Raw genomic sequence first — 13195 nt, 5'->3', positions numbered from 1 at the left:
CTCCGCGCCCATCCATTGGCTAGGTCTAGTCCCACCTCCCTCCGATCCTTTTGCAGCCCATTGGCTGCGAAACTCCTCCCGCCATCACCCCGCCCACTCATGGGTTAGCTCTGTTCCCTAATTGGACTTTGGTAGCCTATTATAGGTGGGGAGGCGTGATTGAAGTGACCGGCGGAAACGGTGAGCATGCCTCCTCGTGGCCCCGCCCCACGTGGACCAGCGGACGAACCCGCGGAGAGTTTAGCAAGAGGTCGGAGGCTGTGTCTGTGGTAGTTTATTGATCTAGGCTGAGGCTTCCGGGTTTGGACCTCTAAGAGGGGTCGGCGGCGGTTGCTCAGTCGGCTTGCCGATCTCTCAGGGGCAGCATCTGCGGCTCGTAACTGCCTCTTCGCTTCCTCTGCCGGAGGCACAGGGCTGCGATCGTCCCCGCCATGATCGCGAGGCCCACCGTCAGCAGCACCCCCATAATGATTGGCACCGAGTCCCTCGGGGGTTCTGCGGGGTGGGAAGAGGGGACAAATAGAGAGGATCAGGGTCCCAGCTAGCCCGGCCCGGCTTTCGCTTCCTCCCGCCACGGCCACTCACCCGCTATGGTCACGGTCACATATTTGGCCGCCTGGCCCCTGCGGCTCGTGGCTGTGCAGCGGTAGGGGCCTGCGTGAGACCTGGAGACCTTCAGGGGGACTCCGAGAGGTAGGCTCATGTGGTCGTAGTCCCGGACACAGGCCACCGATGGCGTGGGATTTCCGCTGGCCCTGCACCGCGGGATCTGCTGGGTCCCCTCTGGCCAGGCCCAGGTCCCAGGACAGTCGGCCTCTTTCAGCCGTGGGCCATCTGTGAAAGCGGGGTTAGTGCGGAGGCTGGGGAGACCCTGACTGACACGTTCCTTCAGGAGTCAGAGGTTTTTATCCAATTAAATTTGAGGTGTGCAAAGTGCCAGATAAGCCTGAGAGCACTGACACTATTTTATGTCAATTTCATGAGGAGTAATAATACCCAGGTCTGATCATGTGACTTGCTTCGAAAACCTTCAGCAGCTATTGTCTTGTAAAATGCAAACTTTTGAGACATTGTGCCACCTCTGACGCTTTGCTATGGGACCAGAGAGGCAAATTATTTAACTTCTCTAGGCATCTGTTAAGTAGATTTAATAGATACTTAGACTGTTTAACCTCATAGGATTGTTGGGAAGTTACTCAACAATTTTTTTTTTTTTTGGTAACTTACATGTTTATATTGAGCTGACAGTACTAAATACATTGTTTCATTTGATCATCACAACCCCGGGAGATAGATGTTATTATCCCCATTTTTCAGATGAGTAAACTGAGGCAAATGAAGGTTAAATGACTTGCCCTGAGTCACACAGCTAATAAGGCTGAATTTGAATTTAGGTTTTCCTGACTTCAAGCCAGGACTCCACCCAAAGCATTTTCTAAGAATCCATGAAGTTCCAGCATTATTAGCTTCCAACCTACCTTTCCAGCCTTGTATGATCTTCCCCTTTGCAGAGTTTATTTCCAAGCACAGCTGTTTCCTATACTGTCTCTCCTCTACCTTCAGGGCCCATCCTCCCGTCTATGAAGTATTTTCTGATTATTATCTAAGTGATTTGTCTGTATCCATCTCTTGCCCTGATTACACTCTACCCACTACTGCACATATGTTTGTGTGTGTGTGTGAGAAATGCCCACATCATTCTATCTAACTAAGCCCCTTTGAGGGCAGAGGTTCCTGCCACAACGGGGCATGGAATATAAGGCTGCTCAATGTTTATTTCTGGACTTTGCTGGCAGCACAAAGAGTTGGTGATCAAGTACTCACACTGAACCAGAAGCTTCAGGCTCCTGTTCCTCCATAACTGCTCTCCCAGCACCTCCAGGACAGCTTGGCAGGTAATCCAGGAGCCGTCGTGTTCCTCAGCGGCTTTCAGGGAGAGCTGAGCAGCCTTGCCAGGAGACTTTGGGGTCCCATTGAGGTACACCTTGGCACCTGTCCTAGCTTCGCAGGTCACGTTCACCAGAGTCCCCTCAGATACATTGGACTCACTGATCACCAATTTAGGCAGAGGGAAACCTGGGGAAAGGGCAGGGATCATTGGGGTAGCCTCAGTAAGCTAAACAAAGCCCTGACCTTGCCTCTGCTCCACCCCCCCCCCAACTTCTTAGCCCTGTATATGACTCTCCTTACTGTAGATGGTCAGGTTTCCCTGGACTTCCCGGTTCTGATTCCCCAGGGTCACATTGCAAGTCAGCTCCCACTGGCCCTCTCTGTCTCCCTCTTGGATGGTTGCTATGGCTGTGGCTCTGAGCATGTCCTGGCTCCGGGTGACTGAAGAACTCAGGCTTCTCCCTCCCAGGGACAAATGGATTTGGGCATTCTCCACTGGGAAGAGCTCATCAATCTCACAGCTGACATTTTCCTCCTTCCCGACCTCCAGAAGCTTGGGGCTTGTGAGATGAGGAGTACCCAGGCCTGGGGGGACAAGAGGGAACAGGAGAGGGGCAGTTGAGACGGGTGGGGATAGACCAGAGGGGGTCATCAGCTTTGGCTGTGCCCAGCTGCTCCTTTTACCCCTCACCAAAGGTGTGGAGCTCCACGGGGGCTGAGCTTTTCTGATAGAGTCCTAGCCCTTGTGGCTGTAGGTCCAGTTCTGCTCTGCAGGAGAAATTGACTCCGTGGTCCTCGATTCTGGCTGTGGCTGTGAATGTGATCTCTGCTGCCTTTCTGGGGTCTTGCTCAGGGGCTTTCTGCCTGCTCAGCTCTTGAGATCCCCGAAGCAGTGCCAAGGTCAGGTTTTGTCTGGGTTTCCCACCCCAGACTTGGCATCGAAGGGTGAAGTTCTGGCCCACAAGGATCCATTGAGGCGGGAGCTCAAGCTTCACAGGTTCTGGCGGCTCTAGGAAGAAGGGAGAGAAGCCCAAGTGTCTGTGAGAGCGGAGTATAGCCCTAGTTCCTCCCTGCTCCTCGTGGAAGGGCTTGGTAGCCAACACAGTGAAACTAGTGGTTTAAGAGCCTGCCCCCAACACAGAGTATTCTATTTGGCAGTCAGATCCTTCATGAACAAGCCCCCTCCTATCTTTCCAGTCATCTTACATCTTACCCCCTTGCCAAGTGCTTCTTTAATCTAGTCACACTGGCTCCTGGCTGTTCTTCAGAGTATATGTTCTGGTTTGGACATTGTCTCTGGTTGTCCCTCATGCTAGAAAGATCTCCCTTTTGTCCTTTGGCTAGTCCCCTCCCCAGCTAAGTCCAAACTAAAATCCCATCCTTTACTGGAAGCCTTCCCCATCCCCTCTTAATTCAGTGCCTTCTTTCTGTTATTATATATCCTCTACATGGCTTGCTTTGCGTATATTTGTTGTCTCCTCAATGTTGTAAGAGGGCCGGAACTGTCTTTTGTCTCAGTTTGTGCCTCCAGATCTTAGTACCTGTGTACCTAGTAAGCACTTATTAAATGTTAATTGATTGCCTCAATCCAGGATTTAAATAAATATCCAGATATCCCTTTTAAAACACTTTATCAGAATTAAAGCTTTTTTAGGTTAAGTTGATTGAATCTTTTTTGAACCCAGCTTAGTGAACCTTAATGAAAAGATTTAAATTAATCTTTCCTAGATTTTCTGTAATCAACAGATTTGCATAGTAAGTGCTATGTGGAGGTTAAATGATTTTTCTTTCTTACTATCATACTGATTGAATTGTTCAGTAGCTGGATTGAGGAAGGGGAATGGTGCTGGATCAGAAGGAAGCAATAAGGTGGTCTGGTCAGGAGATTATATAACCATAGATTTAGAGCTAAAACAAGACTGAAGGAGTAGACTATCTTGTCCAGGAAACCGAGGCTTTACTCATCATCATATACCTGCTTCCTTTGCTTCTGACCTTTCAGCCTCTCTTGGTCAATCACAAGATACCCTATCTGTAGCATGCACACGACCCCCTCCAGATCCCACATTTCACAGTTCACTGGTGGCAAATGATTTTCTCATTCCCTAGGCCCTAGGACCCCGCCTGGACTCAGTCTTTCATGCGGGTCAGATGACCCACAAGCCATTTGCATTTTGCTTGAGAGGGAACATTGCTGACTCAGCTAGACCTGACTCCAATGATCCTAGAGACAGAAAGACCTGAGTTCAAATATGACCTCAGATACTAGTAACTGGGTAAGTCACTACTTAACCTCTTTCTGCCTCAGTTTCCTTACCTAAAATGGGGGGTCATCATAGCACCTATCTCCCAAGATTTTTGTGAAGATTAAATGAGTAAATGTTTGTAAAGCACTTAGTCCCTGGCACCCAGTTTTGGTAAACCAAAACAAACACTTGGTTTTTTGCTCGTCTAATGATAGGTGTTAGCATGCTAAAACATAGGGTGAACAGCTCCCCTAGAGTAGGTTAGGAGGAAAGGGGACCTCCTGCAGAGGTGTGCTAGAGAGATCCCAGACACAGTAGTCCACAGGTGGTTGTCCCCATGGCAATAAAGACTACTAGAGATCTTCCAGGTCAGGCATGGGAAGACTCTAGAGAACACATTTGCCCATGCCCAGGAAATCTGTTGCCTATGTTGATGAATCTATGGCAAATCCCTCGCTATCCTATCCTAGGTATGGTTCTGGGCCAGAGTCACTAAGTATGTGCACCCCCCCCCCTCAACCCAGTCACTCACGAATCACAGTGACATTGGTACTGTGGAGCATCTGGCCTTTGTCTTTGCAATTGACAAAGCAGAGAAGAAGACTATCCTGGGTTATGTTTCTTAGTCGGAATGCTCGCCATCTGGTCCCGTTGTCTTCTGGTGTCTTGTCAAGTTGGGTCTCCAGACCGATGAGCAGTGGCTGATCACAATCTGTACTGCACTTCACTACCACTGTCCCACCAGGAGTGGTCACTGGGTCTGGGGGTTCTATCCACATGATTCCTGGAGCCCCTGCAAGCACAAAGCTAAGGTGGTTGCCTCAGGCTTTCTTCTTAAGAAAGGTCTTCCTGGCTTAACAAGTGTCTCAGCCCCTTTCTCACCCTTCCACCCACATTCCCCTATAGATACAAAGATCCCAGAGCTCCCTCTTACACTTTGAGGAATCAACTTCTTTGGGCCAAGCAAGGCTAAGTTGGGGATACTGTCCTCCAGGTTATCCTCCTCTCTGGGCCCAAAGGGCAAAAGCCCGGGCCTCTCTTTCGCCTCCCTGTCTTCTCTCAAAGCTGGGGGTTGGAGAGCCTAGGGACTTACAGGGAGCCCTCTCCTTTGCCAGGGTCTCACCTGAGAACGTGACAGCAAACACCAGAAGGTTCAAGGACAACTTGGACCAGGTTTTGAGGAGTGCCATAGAAGGCTGGGTGGGTAGCAGCAGCGGGATTGCAGAGAAGCAGAGCTGCCTCCTGTCTTCCGGGAAGTGGGGGTGTAGGCTGAGTTTCTGAGTAGAAGCTTACCTCAGAGGAAGTACTGGCTGCTGAGCCGTGACTCCAGCATGGAAGCTGCTCCTGAGCAAAAGGCTCAGAAGGATGGGCCCATGACCCAGTTTTCCCTTTCCTAAAGAAGCATCTCTGATCTAAGTGAAATCACCAGTTCCCACCCCCGACAGGAAGCCACCAACCCTTGGCCAACAGTTAGGGTTAAGATCTGCTTCCTTTCTGCTAAACAAGAAGCTTGAGTGGTGGAACTGGAGTTGGGGGAGGAGGGACTGGTGGTTCTAAGGGCAATGTTACCTGCCCAGCTTTGGTGCCCAGGCTCCATTTGTTTGCTCAGTTCTCTTCACATGTTCCCACAGTGGGGAAATTTAAAAAAAAAAAAAAAAAAAAAGATCACAGCATTTAGGGTTACAAAGTAAGACAAAGAACAACAGGCGATGGAGGTCATTTAAGCTTGTTTAACCTGTTATAGGTTACCCCAAGCATGACTAGCTGCCTTTAGAGAGAATGGGCTCCAGTTCATTGGAAATCTTCCAGAAGAAGTTGGATCACTACTTGTCACAGATGCTGAGTGGGAATTCTTTTTCTGGCACGAGTCAGGCCAAGTGACTGCTGAGCTTTTTTCCAACTCTTAAATTCTGGTATTCTGTTGTTGTGCTGACTACTTTGCAAATATCATCTTATTTGATACAACCACCCTGGGAGAAAGGTGCTATTATTATCTTTATTTTACAATTGAGGAAACTGAGGCACATAAGGATTAAGTGACTTGCCCAGGTTACCAGACAGTAAGTGTCAGGCTGGATTTAATTGCAGGTCTTCCTGACCGCAGGCCCAGAGCTCTATCCAGTGGGCCACTCAGATGCCTATCCAAATTGTGTCTATCACACAATTCAAATCCTTCTTTTTTAAGGAGCTTGATACCTGGCTCAAAGTCTTTCTTTGAGACACCTCAGTTCCTGCCTTTATACAAAGGGACCTCAATATGCCCACTGATATTCCCTCTTATACAATGGCCTTCCAATTCCTCAATCACCTAAACTTTCAGGACCTTTTTTTTTTTTTCTTCTAACTCAGCAACTATAAGGACTAACATACCCTTGTTTTTAGTATCACACACACATGTTCCACTTCTATCCTCAATAATTCAGAAATTCCTTTCTCTGACCACAATCTCTTAGTTTTTTCTCTCTTTGCCTTACAGCTGGTTGCATTCTCATCACCATCCTGACTTCAGTTCTTTCAAGATATCTGGTCACCTGTTTTGATTTCACTTCCCAGGCTTGACCCTATAGCTAACCAGATCTCTCCTCTGAAATTCCTCGCCTTTTTGCCCTTCACTACTTGAATCCTTGCCAAACCTTAATCTTGGATCATTCCCACCACCTATTTCTGCTCCAGTACTTAGGACAGTGGTGTCACATAGTCACCATTAATAAATGGTGAGTGAGAGGCAGCTAGGTAGCACAGTGGCTATAACATCAGCCCTGAAGTCAGGAGGACCTGAGATCAAATCTGGCCTCAGTCACTTAACACTTCCTAGTTGTGTGACCCTGGACAAGTCACTTAATCCCAATTGCCTCAGCAGAAAAAGAAAAATAAATAAATGGTGTATGAGTGATCCTATTCATTCATCTGTTGCTAAGCTGATAGAAATCAGGCAACTTGATGAATCTACTACAAATTTCTGTTATCTGATCTCAACAAAACACTGGCTATAGCAGAACAATCATTTTACTTTTCACTACTCAGAGCATCTATATCAGACCTTCTGTCCTCATCTCCAGCCCCGCTCTTCACCTTCCCCCCATACATCCATCTTATCAGCAGAGAATTTTGCATCATATTTCATTGAGAAAGCAGAAGTCAGTTATTTGCCATGAACTTCCTCTTCTCATACCTGCCATCCTTAGATATCATTTCTTGCTACTAGTTTCTGCTGGTGAGGTGGACTGCCCTCCCAAAATCATCCTTTCTATATGTGCCTGTCATCCCAATCTTTCCTTCCTTTTTTTGTGGATTGCTTTCATAAGAATCCATCTTTTCTTGAATTTTCATATTAACTCCAATCTCTCCTTATCTATCATTTCTTTCCTGCTGCCTACAACTGTGCCCAAGCTTTCTCTATCCTAAAAACCAAGCAAACCAAAACCCCTTTACCACCTTCCTGTTCCTAAATGCTATCATTTTAAATCTTTCTTCCATTTCTCAAACTCCTAGAAAAAAGCTTTCTATTCTCCTTGTCTCCCCTAACTCTCCTCTCCTTTGAAATTTGCTTCCAGGCTTATCACTTAATTGCAATTGATTTCTTCAAAGTTACCAATGATGTTTTATTCATTTTTCAGATCAGAATTTGGACAGATGCATTTTTAGGTTATTGTGGAAGAGGTGTGCTGGACAACATTGCTTCTCTCTTTGCCATCTTGACTCCTCTCTGCCTCCATGATTTCTTCTTTGCTAAAGCCAATGAACTTTTCTCACTCCTGTCTTCTTGACCATCCTCCAGCATTTGACCCTGTTGATCATTTTGTCTTGCTAGATACTCTTGCCTGTTTGGAATTTCATGACACAGTTTTTTCTTGTTTCTCTTCTCATTAGTCTTATCCTTCTCAGAACCTCTGTTTTGAGTCATCATCTGCCACTGGACATTTCAAACTCAATGTCTTATAGTTGTTTCAAACTCAACATGTCCAAAACAGTATTATTTTCTCCTTCCTCTCACCCATTTCTCTTTAAAACTTAATAAAAATTATAGCTTTTATACAGTATCTATTACATGCCAAGAAATATGCTAACTGTTTTATAAATATATAATTTATCACAACAGATATTATCTCACAATGGTCTTGGAACTAAGTGTTATAAATTATATCTTCAGTTTACGGTTGGAGATACTAAGGCAGATAGAGGTTAAGTGATTTGCCCAAAATCACATATTAAAAGTCTGAGGCTAGATTTGAACCAGATATTTCTGACTCCAAGCCCAGTATTTTAGCCACATGACCACCTAGTTGCCACAAATTTTCCTTATTTCTATTGGGGGCAACACCATCTTTCTAGTCACTTAGCTTTGCAACCTTGGTGTCATCCTTAACTTCTTATTTTCTTTCATCCTATATATCTAGTTACCAAGTCTTATTAATCCTACCTCCATAATATTTCTTGTGTCTGTCCTCTCTTCTTCATTTATATGGTTATCATCCTAGATCAGATTCTCATTACCTTTCAACTGGATCATGACAGCAGCATCCTAATTAGCTCTGGACTCATATCTTTTCTGTCTAATCCAATCTCTACAGAGAGGCTAAGTGATTTTCCTAAAACACAGAAATGATCCTGACGTTCCCCTAGTCATTAAACTCCAGGATTCCCTATTGCCTCTAGAATAAAAATGCAAACTGTTCTATTTGCCTTTTAAAACCTTTTACAAACCAACTCTAATTTGCCTTTACAATATTATTACAGATATTGCCCTTCACATGTTCCCTGGTCCAGTCAAACTGGTCTTCCTCACAAGCAACATTTCATCTCCTATACCTGGAATTCACTCCTTCCCTCTTAGTTGCCTTCAGAACTCAGTTCTAGCATCACCTTCCACATGAAACCTCTGAATGCTGAATAGTATAGTTTTAAATTCATCAGGAATTAAAATTTAAAAAGGCCTTCATACTCATTTTAAATTTGCTAGTTGTTGATTAAGCCTAATTTTATGCTAATACTAGCATACACTATGAAATATCAAATAATTTTGTGGCATAAATGACTTATTCTTAAATAATTTGCCATTGTTTAGAGCTTTATAATTTTTCCCCCTGAGACATTTGGGGTTAAGTGACTTGCCCAAGGTCACACAGCTAGGTCGCATTAAATCTCTGAAGTCAGATTTGAACTCAAGCCCTCCTGAGTTCAGGGCTGGTGCTTTATCCACTGCACCACCTAGCCTGCTCTGAGCTTTGTGATTTATAATACCTTTAGCATATCCTGTAGTCTTTGAAATTATATATCATACTATAAGATATCAGAATATACAAATAATTTTGTAACACAATTTGACCTGTTCTTATAATTTACTGTTGGTTAGAGATTTATGATTTGTAACACCTTTATCACATTCTGGAGTCTTTAAAGCTAGATGTCATGGGTACATATGTGTCTTTGAATGGGCACTTTTGGTGAAACCAGACAGTGTGTTTTTCCATCATTCTGGAAAACAAGTGGCTAAAATATCCCTATCCTTTGACCAGATCTTTCATTGCTACACATCTACTTCAATGACAAAAAAAAAAAAAAAAAAAAAAAAAAAAAAAAAACATCAACTATTATAGTATCATATTTTTGGTAATAGCTAAGAACTTGGAACAAAGTTGTTTTTTTGTTCAAGTCATTTTTCAGTTCTGTCCAAGACTCTCTAACATCTTTTGAGGGCTTTCTTGGCAAAGATACTAGAGTGTTTGCTCCTTTCCTTTTTCATCTCATTTTGCTGATGAGGAAACTAAGACAAACAGGATTAAGTGACTTGCTTGTCTTGAGTATGTGTCTGAGGCCAGATTTGAACTCAGGAAGATTCATCTCCTGAGCTGGCACTCCATTCTCTACCACCTACTTTCTCCCAAGAAGCAAATGCAGATTTCTAAATGGTTGAAGAGATCTCCCTGGAGCTACTCACATATCAGAATCACACCCACACACCCACCTCCCCAGTGTTCCTTGATTTCCAGTTCCTACAACCCTAGAGACTGCTTTGAGTGAACTTTTTTACCCCACTGTGAAATCTTCAGATAAGAAATCTTATCACATTCCCCAAGAACTCCTCTACTTCTATGCAAATATAAATATAACTCCTTCACTATAAATAACTTCCTTGATTTCTATTTATTATTTACTTTGATAAAGAGATTTACTAACCAGTAATGTGTGTAATTGGGAGCTGGTGAAAATGAAATAGCTGTTACCTTCTTGAGAACAGTCAGGGAAAGTGCTTTTTATTCTGACCTCATAAAAGCAAAGAGGAATTAAGAAACCTCTTAATGAGGGTGAAAGAGGAGAATATAAAAGTAGGTTTGAAGCTTAACATAAAACTCCAAAACTCTAAGATCTTGGGCACTGATCCATTGGTTTCTGACAAATAGGAGAAGAAATGGAAAGTGTTAAATGTTATATTCATACACTCAAGAGTTCTTTGCAGATGGCGCTGTAGCTATGAAATTAAAAAGACACTTCTTGGAGGAAAGCTATGGCACAATCTGGATGGCGTGTTAAAAGAAGAGATATCAAATATATTGTCAAAGCTGAGTTTTTTCTGTTAACTATGTTTAGTGGGCTGAATTATAAGGAAAGTTGAGTGCCAAAGAATCAATACTTTTGAATTATGTTACTAAATAAGACTTTTGAGAGTCCTTTGGACTGCAGGAAAGTCAAATTAGCCGATACTTAAAGAAATTAATTCAGGATTATTTTTCACTAGAAGGCCAGATAGTCAGCTGAATCATGAATACTTTGGCTATATAATGAGAAGATAGGATTTACTGAAAAAGACCCTGATGTTGGAATACAGTAAATATTCCATGATTGATTGTTGATTGATCAATTGTTCAGAAAATACAGGACCAGGAAGATGCAGAGAATCAGCTCAGCTCACTGGAAACAAAAACAGTTGAATAATTAAAGCTATTCAAGAACATAAAGTGGATTGGGTAAATTATGGCATATGAAGGTTATGGAATATTATTGCTCTGTAAGAAATGAGCAGCAGGAGGAATACAGAAAGGCCTGGAGAGACTTAAATCAACTGATGCTGAGTGAAATGAGCAGAACCAGAAGATCGCTGTACATTTCAACAACAATACTGTATGAGGATGTATTCTGATGGAAGTGGAAATCTTCAACATAAAGAAAAGCCAACTCACTTCCAGTTGATCAATGATGGACAGAGGTAGCTACACCCAGAGAAGAAACACTGGGAAGTGAATGTAAATTGTTAGCACTAATATCTGTCTGCCCAGGTTACATGTACCTTCGGAATCTAATGCTTATTGTGCAACAAGAAAATGATATTCACACACATGTATTGTACCTAGACTATATTGTAACACATGTAAAATGTATGGGATTTCCTGTCATCGGGGGGAGGGAATAGGGGGGGGGATAATTTGGAAAAATGAATACAAGGGATAATATTATAAATATATATATAATAATAAAAAAATTTCTTTTGAAAAAAAAAAAAGAACATAAAGTGGGCTACTATTATTTCTTGTCTTTAAGAGGTCTTCTAGCAACAATTGGGCAATCACCTTTAGGCGATATAGAGGGTCAAAAATGGTCTAGACTAGATGGTCTTTGAAGTCTTTTCCAACTCTTTGATTCCATGATCTGTGAATTATGATATAAGAGTGCAATGTCCAAATGAAGGTGCCCAAAGACAGAAATGCAGAATTGGAGCTATGAGGAAGTGGTCAGGGATCACCTGTAATAAGTCAGCACATCTTTTCCTCCTCTTTGACAAGAGATAATCAGGGACTGTTTTTCTTTATAAGAACAAATCTAGGGTCTTTGAGAGAGTGATAGTTTATGGTTGCACATGAGTCTTGAGGTAGACTTAATATCTACCAGACAAGTCACTTGGAGATTCCTAGGTAATTTTGCATCCTGGGCTATTGCCAGTCATCTTGACTTTTGTCTTGCCACTGAACTCTGATGATTGTTGGAAGAGAGAGTGATGACTGCACAGCTCTCCCTCTCATTTAAATTCAATTCACAGACAACTCAAGACATTACCTTTATGATGTCATTCATCCCCTGAATGAAGGGCCAACAACAACAACAACATGGGACCAAGTTCACCAAAGAATTAGATAGAAATGCTAAAATAGAGACAGTCAAACAAAGAAAAACCTAGCAGGCTATTGCCTGAGACCTCTGAAGAGATGTCCAAAAAGAGAAAGAGGTAAAGGAAAAAGTCAACTTCAATGGGGAAAAAAGAATCCTTGGCAAGGAACAGGGCTGTAATTTGGTGAAGTCTTTGACATGACTTTTGCTGATGCTAGAGAGATTGAAGTGGCAGGAAATCATATGTACTGAGGGGCATTCTGAATTTATGCCATCACTGGTTTCATGATTGTGGACTAAGTTCCAAGGGTTAGGGATAGCAAGTAAAACTCTTATGATTCCTAATTTTTTATACTTGGAGTAAATGAGCAAGTTTCTTTGATGTTGATGAGCCTGGTGGTTAATCCTTTGTATATAATGGAAAGACTGGCCAATAAGGGCCCAGTTCTTAGAACATGTGGAGTATGCCTTTTCTTAATCTATGTGGAAATTTGATTTTTTTTATGGTTAGATATGATAGAAAAAACTTCTCCCTCCCTTGTTCAGAACAGGAGGACATGTCCTGACTAGTTCCTATTAGAAAGGCTTGTAATTGGCTTCAGAGCTGGAACTGAATGGGTATACAGAAGGTTCAATTAAACTATTTTCTTTAATGACTTTTAAGGAGGAAAAACTTCTGTGACCTGCTAAGTTGGGAAGACTCCTACCCAGTTGCTTTCCAAATGTTAGTGAACAAATGATAACTTCTGTTTTTTCTGTCTCTTGGGTTTCTTCTTTCCTGATCTAAGGGGAATGGGCTTGGAGGTGGAACAGATCAAAATGCAACTTAGTGAAATTCAAAAAGCTGGAAAATTATCCAAGGTCCAAGTTCCAATGGAACTGCTTATTATGTCTTCTAGCTTCAACAGTTAAGGCTATTGAGCCAATTCAAGGAAGACTAGTGTAACAGTGGATTGCTC

At 42.9% G+C, this 13195-nt stretch overlaps 1 protein-coding gene across 4 annotated transcripts; it reads right to left on the bottom strand.

The window, feature by feature from the left end:
* Positions 1 to 259: 259 nt before the first annotated feature.
* ICAM3 (intercellular adhesion molecule 3) lies at positions 260 to 5659 on the bottom strand. 4 transcript variants are annotated; one of them, XM_074260692.1, is made up of 8 exons: positions 5430 to 5659; positions 5071 to 5259; positions 4669 to 4929; positions 2582 to 2899; positions 2191 to 2475; positions 1825 to 2076; positions 586 to 834; positions 260 to 495 (listed from the first exon to the last, which is right to left on the bottom strand). In XM_074260692.1, exons 3-8 carry the CDS (start codon positions 4913 to 4915, stop codon positions 335 to 337), a joined length of 1512 nt encoding a protein of 503 aa, XP_074116793.1. In that variant the 5' UTR covers positions 4916 to 4929; positions 5071 to 5259; positions 5430 to 5659; the 3' UTR covers positions 260 to 334. The 4 variants fall into 4 exon arrangements, with proteins under 4 accessions (XP_074116793.1, XP_074116802.1, XP_074116775.1 ...); XM_074260701.1 differs by lacking the exon at positions 5071 to 5259; XM_074260674.1 differs by lacking the exons at positions 5071 to 5259; positions 5430 to 5659 and adding an exon at positions 5260 to 5423.
* Positions 5660 to 13195: the final 7536 nt, after the last annotated feature.

The sequence above is a fragment of the Sminthopsis crassicaudata genome, chromosome 1 (assembly GCF_048593235.1).
Source record: "Sminthopsis crassicaudata isolate SCR6 chromosome 1, ASM4859323v1, whole genome shotgun sequence".
NCBI classification, from domain to species: domain Eukaryota; kingdom Metazoa; phylum Chordata; class Mammalia; order Dasyuromorphia; family Dasyuridae; genus Sminthopsis; species Sminthopsis crassicaudata.
This window is presented reverse-complemented; position numbering and strand designations above follow the sequence as displayed.